General features: G+C 49.1%; 1 protein-coding gene across 1 annotated transcript in view; it reads right to left on the bottom strand.

Moving 5' to 3' along the window:
* The window catches only part of SREBF2 (sterol regulatory element binding transcription factor 2), a 57,359-nt gene extending 46,160 nt beyond the window's left edge, over nucleotides 1-11,199 (bottom strand). The window contains exon 1 of the mRNA XM_045779450.2: nucleotides 10,945-11,199. Coding sequence (XP_045635406.2) covers nucleotides 10,945-11,032 — 88 coding nt within the window. The 5' untranslated portion in view covers nucleotides 11,033-11,199. The remainder of the gene's footprint in view (nucleotides 1-10,944) is intronic.
* Nucleotides 11,200-12,164: the final 965 nt, after the last annotated feature.

Consider the following 12,164-nt stretch of genomic DNA (forward strand, 5'->3'; position numbering starts at 1 on the left):
CAACAGCTGACCGACCCTCCCACCAGCGCCCTGATACTCCTAGTGGAGAACCCCTACTGCATGGTCTTGGTGGGAGGTAAGGCTTCCTGTCAGTCAGCCTGGATTCACGCAGACCCCCAGCCAGGAGCATGGCTCTTGCGGAAGTGACCCAGGAAGGCAGTGGGGTCCTCACTCAGGTGCCCTGGGCTATCCTTAGCTGAGCCTCCCTTGGTTCTGGCCTATTTTCCAAGTTTGGCTCTGCAGCTTTTCTGGTCAGCTGTGCACCATTGTCCTTCCAATAAACTTTTCTGTTCAGGCTAGCCAGAGGCAGTTTCCGCTGCTTTCCACCAAGACTCAGGACTGATACAGAGCACACCGAAGCAGCAGAGGGAGGGACCTGATCACAACCGTACTTGAGAAAGCTAACGAACAACAGTTACCAGGATTGTAGCCAGCAAATCCCACATACCTAAGTGCCTTTCAAAACGGCTGTTTCGTCAGCCTACAAGAGGACTCCTCTCTCCTGCCCTTCAAGCAGCCCTTAAGACCTCGGCTTACAAGGTACCTCCACAAGAAACCTTCTCTGATCCCGCCTCTCCACTCCTTAGGTGTCCCTCCTGGATGCCATCCCAGACCTGTGGGTTCTTAGACACTTCGCAGTTTGAGAACCTCAGTCTTAAACTGTCCTCTGGACACGCTGAGTCACATGTTCCCAGTTCCCAGAACATGCCAAATTATTCCCAACTCTGGTCCAATTCTGTCAAAAATGGACACCCTGACGCTTCTCCTTTCTAAAGTTCTATTCACTCATCCTTCACATCTTGGCTCAAATGCTAAAGTCCCCGTGAAGATATTGCTAATTCCTTTCCTTAGTGCTCAAAAACCTTGGAGTTTGTCCCTCTGTTATGGCCCCTGTTGTATTTCACTTTGTGTTAAGTCTGGTTGTTCGGAGGTCAGCTCCCTGAAAGTTGGGACTGTTTCATTCATATCCAATACCCCAAAGAGTCGAACACTGTGCTGAGAATATAGTGGATATTCATTCATGCTGAATTGGCTTGAACAAATTTTAAAAATTATATTAAAAAATTTAAAAATAACTTCTGACCAGAGCAGGGGCTCCTAGGCAGGCTTCCTGAATCAGGACACCCCCCCCCGCCCCACCTCATTCCCATAGGGCAGGAAAGAGTATGGGAACCCACGTTAGAAGGCCCAAATTCAACTCCTGACTTCACCAGCATGGGAAACCTTGGGCAGTTCATTTTCTCTCTCTGCCTCAAAGTCTCATCTGCAAAATGGGAATAAAAATCAAGCATCTACCTCACAGCACTTCAGGAAGACAACTGTCTCAGAAGAACTTCTGTGAAGTACAAGGCTTCACCGTAAATTTCACACTTAGCAAGAAGCATGATCTCCCCCTGTTGCTGTGGGATGGTGAAGGCCCAAGCTGAGCAGACACCAGTTCAACAAGGCAGCTCTACATCTGGTTCGGCAGCCGGAATTTCACCACTGGTCCAAACCAGACTCTGAACCCAGCAGACCAGTTCCACAGGCAGATGCGGAAGCCAGATTATAAAGGACATTTTGACACATATTCATTAGCAATTCCAAAGGGCCTAAGTAATGCAGAAAGAGCTCTGCTTTTCCAGTTTCCAACCCAGTCAATGGTTTAGGATTAGAGGTTCCCCAGGGAGCCTTACCTGGATGCCCAGCCTCTGGGATCCTGATACCCTAAAAAATTCCACCATGTCAACCAAGTTTAACCCTTGAATCCTGTGGTCCAAAAATGGAACATTTTACCCTGCACTGTGACTACTCCTTTGTGTCCCGCCCACCACACCTACAAAAGCCCTTTCAAAAGGAAGAAATAAACATTCCAAAACTGTATTATAAAAAAGGCCCTTTGGTCCCAAGAGTCAACTTGCAAAGTAAAGTTCCTCTTTCATTCTCAGATAAGTCAAAGGAGAATGTTAGTTCCTGTCGTCTTCCTTTTATGTGCTTTGGTTCACGTCTTGCAGCACCTGTGACGTAGATATCCCCAGTCCCCACCTTACCGCAGAAACTAAGGCTCAGAGAAGTGCTGTGGGACCCAGGGGAAGTCACTTGAAGTGCAAGCACAGAGCAGGCCCCTCTTAATAAACACATGTCCCTAAGTGTGTACCTGAGCAGAGGATCCGGGGTCTCTCTTGACCTTCGCCCACCACACCAGCTCGTGTTTGCAACCTGGAAGCTCACTTACACCAGACAGAGATGGAGCACAAGATACAGGAAAAGTACACGGGTTTTGGAGTTAGACATGTCTGGAGTGAGGTCACCATTCTACCACTTAGTCGTTGTGTGATCTGGGCCTCAGTTTCTCGTCTGTAGCATACCACAGAATTGGGAGGAATGATTAAAAGCAAAAACACATTAGGAGACAATTTAGGTAAAGGGCCATACACACTGTGAGAGGGCAGGGTCCTTGCTTACCCTGCCAATGCTGTACCTAGAGCCCACACAACATGGGCCCTATATAAAGGTCTCAACTGAGGGGCACCTGGGTGGCGCAGTCATTAAGCGTCTGCCTTCGGCTCAGGGCGTGATCCCAGGACCCTGGGATAGAGCCACGCATCGGGCTTCCTGCTCCGCTAGGAGCCTGCTTCTTCCTCTCCCACTCCCCCTGCTTGTGTTCCCTCTCTCGCTGGCTGTCTCTCTGTCACATAAATAAATAAAAGCTTTAAAAAAAAAAATAAAGGTCTCAACTGCAACCTGGTGAAGGATGGAAAGGTAGAGGCAACTGCTGGCACAGTCAATAACTAATAAACAAAAGGACCGGTCACATTCTCCTAGAGAACACCAATGCCTTTTAAAGTTCAAAGGAAGGTATTATGAGAACTGAGCTATTCACAACAAAGGGTACTCCCTAAAATGTCCACCAATTTTGGTGCAAAGTAGTTTTAAGAGAATTACAGTGAAAGGAAGCAACTTCCAGAACACCATTTATAGTGATGGAAAGCCCTAAAATTTTTTTCTAAGAGGACGCACTGAAATTTCAAGGCAGCAAGGGCTGCCACCATGAAGCTACATGAAAGAGAGCCCAGACAGAGAAGAGAGACCCAGCAAAACAATGTAAAACAAGAAATCATTTTTCAAGTCCCCCAAAGCAGAGAGCTGCAAATAAGGAACTGCTCATTAGGAGCATTTTTAAAGTAGGCTCCATGCTGGGCACGGAGCCCAACGTGGGGCCCAAACCCACAGCCCTGAGATCAAGACCTGAGCCGAGACCAAGAGTCGGATGCTCAACAGACTGAGCCACCCAGGCGCCCCAAGAAGCAATTTTAAAATTAGTAAAGAGAGCAAGCAAACCAGATGAAGGATCACTCCAAGAAACCAAAAATGGCAGACGTCACAAGCACGAGGGTCCTGGGCCAGCAAAGGGAACCTTGGAGGCACAGGAGGGGATCGTTAAGAAAGCTGGTCACTACCCACGGACTGTCCAGTGGTCTTGAACACAGAAAAATCAAGTGACGCACTGCGAGGCCAGGACAGAGGGGTCTGCAACCTGCTATTGCCAGGGGAGGAGGGAGTGGCGTGAGCTCTGAAATGGCACACCTGGGGCAAAGACAGGTGGAATAAAAGGATCAGAGTTCTGGACTCTGCCGGGACACTGAGGGAAAACAGGTGGTGTGTGGTGGTGTAAATTGGTATATCCACTGTGGACAGCAGTTTCCTAGGATTTCTCAAAACCGCAGCATCGGGCCAGAACAGAATGTTAGTTCCTGCCCCTTCCTTTTATATGTTTTATATCATTGGATTCTGTGGAATCTATAATGTAGGTATTCCCACCCCCACTTGGACCCAGCAATCCCACTTCTGATCATTTATCCCACACTTACACCTGCACATGAGTGAAATTATGAATTTACAAAGCTAGTTACTGTAGCATTGTTTTGGGTTTTTTTATTTCTTTTCTTTTTTTTTTTTTTTAAAGTAGGCTCCACACCCGGCATGGAGCCCAACTTGGAGCTTGAACTCAAAACCCTGAGATCAGGACCTGTGAGATCAAGAGCTGGCTGCTTAACCAACAGAGCCACCCAGGTATCCATCGAAAAGGGACCGGATGAATGCGTCACGGTGCATCCATGCAATGGAAAACCATGCAGCAACGAAGACTGGAAAGATCTCTAATACACATAGTTAAGTGAAAAAAACAAAGGCAAGGTGCAGAAGAACAAAGCTTGTCACATGTTACCTATTTGTGCAGAAATAAAAAGCGGAGCAAATATTAAAATCCACACTTCTCTGCTTATATTTGCAGTAAGGAAGTTTTGAAGAAGGTAAAAGAAACTACAAAATGAATTACTTGTGAGGTGGAGGTGGTGGGCGCTAAGCAGATGGGGGCAGGGCTGGGAGCACGACTTTTCACAGTCCCCTCTCACGTTTTTTTATTTCACCATATGAACACACTGCCTTTTTGAAGAAATAAAAATATTTTCCATGTAGTAAGTCCCAAACACCAAAGTAATCACGGTAATGGAGAGCACTGGGGAATTTCCAAACTGGAAGGACCACGGCTGGTAGTGTGAAGGAGCTGTGACCCACCTCGTGATGTAGAGTCTTCTCTGGGAAACACGCCCCCGTGAACTAACTCCAAAGTGACTTGCTCCTACGTGTTCAGAACAATAGTATTTATGTTGATGAAAAGCTGCAAATGATGCAAACGTTCCACGGGACGCGGATATGCAAGGGCCTGCCTGTTCAGGTGGATTACACCAGATTACATGGCTATCCTACCTCAACTGTTTCAACGCCTAGCAACCTGTATGTGAACAATTTGTGCACACATTCATAAAGTTCAGACAGAATCCAGAGGATAAAGACAATTTGATAGTCAGAAAGCCCTTTCTGAATCAAGTTGTTTAAGAACTTTTTAAATTATGAACTGGAGGAGAGAAAAGATCCAGTGGATACACACACAAAAATATTTTTTTTTAAATGCAAGTACATGAGCTGAGTAGGAGAACAACAGAAAAGACTATTCAATAACATTAGGCCAAAGGCCTGGGTGTGAATGCAGAACAGTGTTTGTCAAGGGCACAGCCAAACAGACCTGGGGAGGAGGAGAAACCCAAGGAGACTGGTTCAGAGGTCTGAGCAATCCCAGAAAACTTTATGTCCCAGGAAATAGAACTAGATGAGATCAGGAGCTAAAATCAGGTAGAAAATAAACAAACAGTGAACAACACTAGCTCTTTTAACCCAAACATCAGCGACAGTGATATATATATTCAAGTGTCAAAACAAAGTTTATGCCTTGAAAAAGATCTACACATGGGTAAAAAGTAGACTGGTGCTTCACCTCACTGAGCAAACATGACTCACTGGAGAATAGTGTGGTCGGTTTCCACCCCTCTCCCCCAACTCAGCCTTCCGGTAGTGTGCTGGCCACACCCGCCCAACACGCAACCCTGGCTCATCAGGTTGGCCACTCCCAACTCCCCTTGGATGTGGACACCTGGCTGGGGGCCCACACAACATCCTGAGCTTCAAGTGCTATCCTTCGTCAGGCACACCTTTACAGAGCACCTCTTCAGTGCTACGCAGTGTTGCGGTCTCTGCCAAAGATGGCACTGACTGCAGGGAGGAGGACAGCAGACGACAAGGCAGTGCTACCCAAAGGCTCAGGAACTGGACCCAGAGGCTCAGGAACTGGAAGTTCCTCGGCAGGCTGGAGCTCAGGGTGGGCTACCAGCAGGAAGACTGCATGAATGCAGGTGTCTGACACAGGGAGCCCTCCCAAAGCCCCCCAAGTAGCTACAGTGACTGACAGTTCGGTCACATCAGCGTGTATCACCATGGAATTCAGCACACCAAGGATAAAGATCCTACAAGCTTCCAGAAGTGAAAACAGGTGGCACAAAAAGATCAGGAATCACATGGTATCCGATTTCTCAACTACCAGAAGCTAGAAGACAATCAGGCAATGCCTTCAAACTTCTGATATAAAATTATGTCCAACCTAAAATTCTAAACTCACCCATCAAATTGGCGTGAGGTTAGAATAAAGATATTTTAAGACGGACAAACACCTCCCCCCCCCACCCAATTTACCTCTAATGTACTCTTTCTCAGGAAGCTACTGGAGGATGTGCTCCGTCAAAACTAGGGAGTAAAAAAAACAAAAACTAGGGAACAGGGGCTTCAATATCACCCCCCAGGGTAATGGCTAAAGTAATCGCATGGTAAGTGTGGGGTGGTAGAGCAAGACAAACATCAAAGGGGGCAAAAAGAGGGGGGGCTTCAGAAGAGACGGTACAAGAGGGATAAAAGCAACTAACGTCTCCGTCACGAGAATTAGGGCTGAATTCACTGCGAAAACATGGAAAGTAAGCAACTGAATAACTGGGGCTATTACGAGCCCGAGGAAAAATACAAACAGCAACAAAAAACGTAGATGATCTACCCAAGAGAAATGAAAACCTCCGCCCAAGCAAAAGCTTATACACAAACGTTCCTAGCTGCTTCATTTAGAACAGCCGAAAAGTGGAAACAACCTAGATGTCCATCAATTGATTAATGGATAAATAAAACATGGTGTCTCCACACAAGGCAACACTACGCTGCAACACAGAGGAAGCTCGACATTATGGTGAGTGAAGGAAGCCACATATCATATGATTCCATTTAGGTGAAGTGTTCAGAATTGGGCAAATCCACAAAGACAGAATGTAAATAAGCTGAAAAGTTTCTTCAACCGTCTGCAAAGAAAACAGCTGCCTCTACTTGCCATCACTCACTCACTCCTGACTTCTTTCTGACTTACCTAGACTTGGACCCCTTCATCTGACTGCTCTGTCAAATGTCGACCTCCTAATTGCCAAATCCCGTGACTCTTTTCATGGCCCTGTCATCCTTGCTGTCCTCTGCACCACCATCCCCATCATCCACTAACCACTCCTTGAAATACTCTCCTTCCCTTAGTTTTTATTACACTTTCCTCACCTGATCTGGCCTTCCAGTTCTATCCTCTCTCACCTCTAGCCTCAACTCCGTGACGACTCCTCAATCTCCACCCCCAGTTTTGACCTTCTCCTGAGTACTAGCCTCTGATTTCCTAGAGGATGACCCCCCCGCTCCAGCCACCAGCACCTGAATTTCTGCCCAGTTAAGACAAATGTTTATCATCTCCCCAAAACAGCTCTTCCTGCTGGTTTCTGAACTTGTCCAATGCCCCCACAAAGCTGTGAGGGGATCTTAGAATTCTACCTCTGCTCTGCCTTCAGGGTGAGGCGTTCGCTGAGGCCCCGTCCTATTATGTCCACCATCTTGCACGATGGCCACTTCCTATCCCAACACCATCAACCCCTTAGTATCATCTCACACCCAGTTGCCTGCAGTTCCCTCCTAACTGGTCTCCCTGACTCCAATCTTCCTTGCCCATCACCACACTTAAATTTTCTTAAAATCTGTGATTAATATGTCATCACCCTACTTAAAAATCCTCAGCAGTTCCCTCTCCACATTCCACAAAACATGTGCATCGGGTATGAAGACTTTCCAGTTTGGCTCCAACTTACCTTTCAGATCTTATCTTCTACTGTTTGCCTACACACACCATAGAGTCCAAGAACTCACTAGTAATCCTTTACCTCTAAGGCAGCTTGATCCTCCTCTGCCATGAGTTTGTCATGCTGATTCTGCCACCCACACTTCTGGGTCTCACGAGGAGGACACCTCTGTCACTGTGCCTTTCCAGATCCCAGTGGAAAAATATCTCACCTTTCTGCCTTTCCAGAAGACCTGGTTTATCACAATACATGAGGCACTTTCTCATAACACAGCTATCTGCCATGAAAGTGCTCCAGATAGTCTATCATCAGGATATTCTATCATCAGGGACCTGGTGGCCTGGGACATCAGAGCATCCTGCAGTGGAACAAGGCCCTGGAGATCAACTAACAAAACAGTTTTCTTTGTTGGCTCTACAGTATGTTTAAAAAAAAAAAACAACAAAAAACAAAAAAACACTTTAAGTCAACATTTAAAAATGTGGATATTTCACGTAAAAAATCCTGACTTGGGAATCCCTTAAAAAAGAGATGACAGATCTCTCTTCGAAGAGGCCTCCCTTACCTACCCAGTCTAAATTAGTCTGCCCTGGTCATTCTCTACAACATGGGTCCATTTTATTTTCTTCACGTGTCCTGACAGAAGTGTTCATTTCAGTTATTTGTTCAGCTTGTGTTTCCTCTCTCAAGAATTTATGTTTCCTGAGAGAGAAGAGAACGTGTATGTCCTGTTCAAAGCTATCCTCGGCACTCTGTCCATCCTAGGGGTCAGAGTCTGAGGGGTCTGAGGGGTTTGAGAAGCCACCTAAGAGATGTGCCGAATAAATGAATGGATGTGGCCTCCTTGGACTCACATCCTCGAAAGGCACTCATGGATTGTAGCAAGAATGATGTTGCCCAGTGAAGGATTCTTGCCCACCTGGGCTTCCTGGAGGCAGGCATGGGAGTTCCAGGTTGCAAGTACACCCCCCATCACATACACAAGGTAAATATATGTATTCATACTCATAGTCTCTTCTTCCTTACCTGACTGGCTCCTAGGAGCAACTGATCTAACCCAACCCCAGGGGCTGTGTCTATTACAACTTAGAATCCTGCCCAGCCCAAGGTCACTGGATTCATTCAGGCATTCCATAAATATTTAGTTCTAAGTGCAAGAAATATAGCATGAAGGAAACAGAAGGACCTGGCCCTCACGGAGCTGACATTCTGGAGGGGGAATGGATGTGTAAGAATACAGGGATATTTGTAACTGCAGACCACTGGGCTTCAGCCCACCCGATCCTTCTTGGGCTCCAAGACCCCAGTCAAAGGCTACCTCCTTGTGATGGTCTTCCTGGTATGACAGTCTTTACCAAGCTCCTTCAGTGTTGACTTTCACTTACTGCTCTGAGCAACTGTAAGCTATTCTATACTCAGCATTACAGTTTTATTGTTATTCTTCTTAAGTTCCATGAGGCCATAAAATTCTCTTTCCTACCTTTCATGTTCCCTACAGCTCAGAAACCAGAGCTGGCACTTGGATACTTGTTGATCAATTGAAGACAGGGAGTCATTCTTCCCAAATCTGGTATGGGGACCTGTGAAGCCACTGAGCCACCATGGTAGTTTCCGCAATGTACATTTTACTCAGAAATCTACAGGGGAAAGGCTAATACTTAACCACTAGAAAATTTAACACATTACAAATTAAGATAAATAGGAATCAGTTATGGAATGAGAAGGCAAAATGCACATGAATTTCTTCAGGTGAGCTTGCTGGTAGGCAGCCTTAGACATATTTCTTACTGGCTAGGTAACCTTGGGTAAGTTAATGAACCACATTGAACCTCTGTTTCAGGATCTAGGAAAGGAGATGAGTGTAGTGTAACAGACCTTATCTACCTGATGAAACTGTTGTTAAGGGCTGAGAAAACTAATGTGTGTGAGTGCTTAACACAGTGCCTGCCACATAAATGCTCAAAACATGTTAGCCACCCTTGTTAAGTTCGAAGAACCTCTCTTCTCCATTTGTTAACACACCTCTGTATTTACGAGCACTTAGTGGAAAAATCTGTGGTTAGACTTGGGGCTTCAATTAAGGGTCTTAGCTCACTGCCAGGATGACCAAAAACAGAAGGCAAGGACAAGCCAAGGGGTTAGACCTCACAGAAGCAAAATGAGAAACAGATCCTTTTCAATTAGCTGCTTCCACTTATCTCTTCCCCTAGAAGAGAATCTTCTGCTGCCTCAGTGTCTTCATCTGTACAATGGGGATGGAGCCGCCGTTTCTGCCTGCAAGACCCTAGTGAAATCCTGGACATGATAGCACTTTATAAACTCAAGAGCACAATACACTTGAGTTAGTGCTTAAGAGCATGGGTTCTGGGCAATCTAAGGTGAGTGACCTTAGACAAGCAAACATCTGGCCTCAGTCGCCCATGGGACTGTAGTGAGGAGTAAGTGAAACAATATAAAGAATTTGGGAACCAGAACATCAGAAGAGCCCAACGACTGAGAGTTACTATTATGGTTATTAACCTGTTCATTGGACCCCTCACCGCCAAGGGTCAGGTGAAAGCCTGATATAGTGACATAAACACTAGCCCAGGAAATGGGCTCTGTAACCAGCTGGTTGACCTTGGGCAAGCAGCTGACCCTCTCCAAACTTTGGGTTCCCATGATCACAAACTGAGAGCACTCCGAGAGAATCCCTGGGCTCCTACCAGCTCTTCCACTCCGCTGTTAAGGTCACCGGAACAATGGCTACCCGCTCCCCAGCCTGTCCCCGAAGGGCCACAACTCAAAATTCTCGCTGCTCAATTCCCCTTGCAGCGCGACAGCAGGAGCGCCCGGGTCTCCATCCCGGAGAGAAGCGTCCACACTCCGCCGCCACCGCTCGCTTCATCAGTAACTTGATTCTGCAGCCGTTCCCTGCCCAAAGTTTCCCTGAGTGCCAGGAGACCCGGCCGCGGGTCAACCCCGGGAACACCAGAGATGAGAGCGCAGAGTCTGGGGACCCGGTTTCGGTGATCCCAAAGCCGCCCCCGCAGCCGGGACGGGAGTGACAGGTGCGATGCGGAGTTGCGAACGACGGAGAAGCGGGACCCCGGGCCGCGCGTATAGGCGCGCGAGGGAGGCGGCGGCCGCGCGCTCTCCTCAGGCCGCTCCCGCAGGACACTTGCGACGCCCCCGGCTCCGCGCTTCGGCCCCAGGACCCCCGCTCTGCTTCCGGACACGCGGCGCCGCAGAACCGAGAGCCGGGCGGGGGCCCAAACCCGCAGCGCTCGAAAGGGATGGGTTCCGCCAGGCCGACCGCGCGTGCTGATTCTTCCCGCGCTAGCCAGGGCTGCGGGGGGTGGGCGCACGCGCACCCGCGCGCTGCCGTAACCCCTTCCTCCCCGCGCGCCCCCGCACTCCCACCAACCCACCCACCACTCACCGTCGATGTCCCCCAGGGTCAGCTCGTCGCCCAGCTCAGTGAGCGTCTCCATGGTCTCCAGACCGCCCAGCTCGCCACTCTCGTCCATCGCCGGCTCGGCGCGGAGGCCCCCTTACCGTCCCGCTCAGGGAGACGCGGGGGCGGTGCCGCCGCCACCGCCCATGACACCCGACAGCCTCCTCCCGGTACCGCCTTACCGGCCGGTGCCAGCCGCCGCCATGTTTGCGCCGCGCGGGAGGGGCGGGGCGGGATTCCCCCGCCCCAACCCGCGCCCTCTGCGGCCCCGCCCCCAGACCGCGCGCCCCCTTGTTTGTTGTCAATGGGACCAGGCTCTTCGTGGCCAATCGGCGCGCGAAGCGGCGCGTGGGGTGATGGCGCGTCATCGATCAGCAGCTTAGATTTGCATAGCGAGTTCGCACCCCTCGCCGGCCCGTAGCGAATGCGAAGAGAGGCTTCTGGGTCCTCAGCCCAACCTTCCTCCCCAGGCTTAAAGGCGCCTCTCCCTTTTCTGTTAGGTCTGCCTCTACAAGCTATTCCATCCACCGGCTGGGGGTTGAAGGGTTAACACTCTCCGCCCCCGCTACCTGGTCGCCCCCGGAGCGAGCCGTGAGCACATTACGTCATCTTCCCAGCTGCTCCCCCGCCCAGCCTGCCTGGGAGAGCGGGTAGAATCAAATCTGGCCCCCCAACACTGGGGCCCGGAGGGGTCTGGATCGTTAAAGTCGCGTTCCTCGCAAGCCCCTTACAAAGGCAGAAATGGAGGCTCGGCGCGGGCCGCGAACTGTCCCGAGTGCGGAGTGCATTTTACAACCTCTACGCCTTTGCACCTGTCGCAGCCACACGCCGACTACGACGGTCCTCACCTGGGGTACCTCAGAACCGCCTGCAGACTTTTAAAAGCAATGCTAGTGCCCGAGACCACCGCAGGCCTCCTGAGGTGTGACCTGGGCAGGAGCATTTTCACAGGGCCGCAGAGATTTCGGACGCGCAGAGTCCCACTCCTTCAGGCGCTTCCTTGCCCCATCTTGCAGCTGGTCACGATGTAAACAAATGTGCAGACTAACAGGAATTTGTCCTAAGAATAAAAGTATGAGCGCTCAAAGAAGTGCGAAAATACGTAAGTTCGAAGACATTCATCCCAAAGTCCTCTGTAACTGGGACAAATTGGGAAGCCCAATAAAGGACTGGATGAACAAATTACATCCACACAATGGGACACC

Source organism: Ursus americanus, chromosome 17, assembly GCF_024610735.1.
Source record: "Ursus americanus isolate L20-20 chromosome 17, mUrsAme1.1.p, whole genome shotgun sequence".
Taxonomy (NCBI): domain Eukaryota; kingdom Metazoa; phylum Chordata; class Mammalia; order Carnivora; family Ursidae; genus Ursus; species Ursus americanus.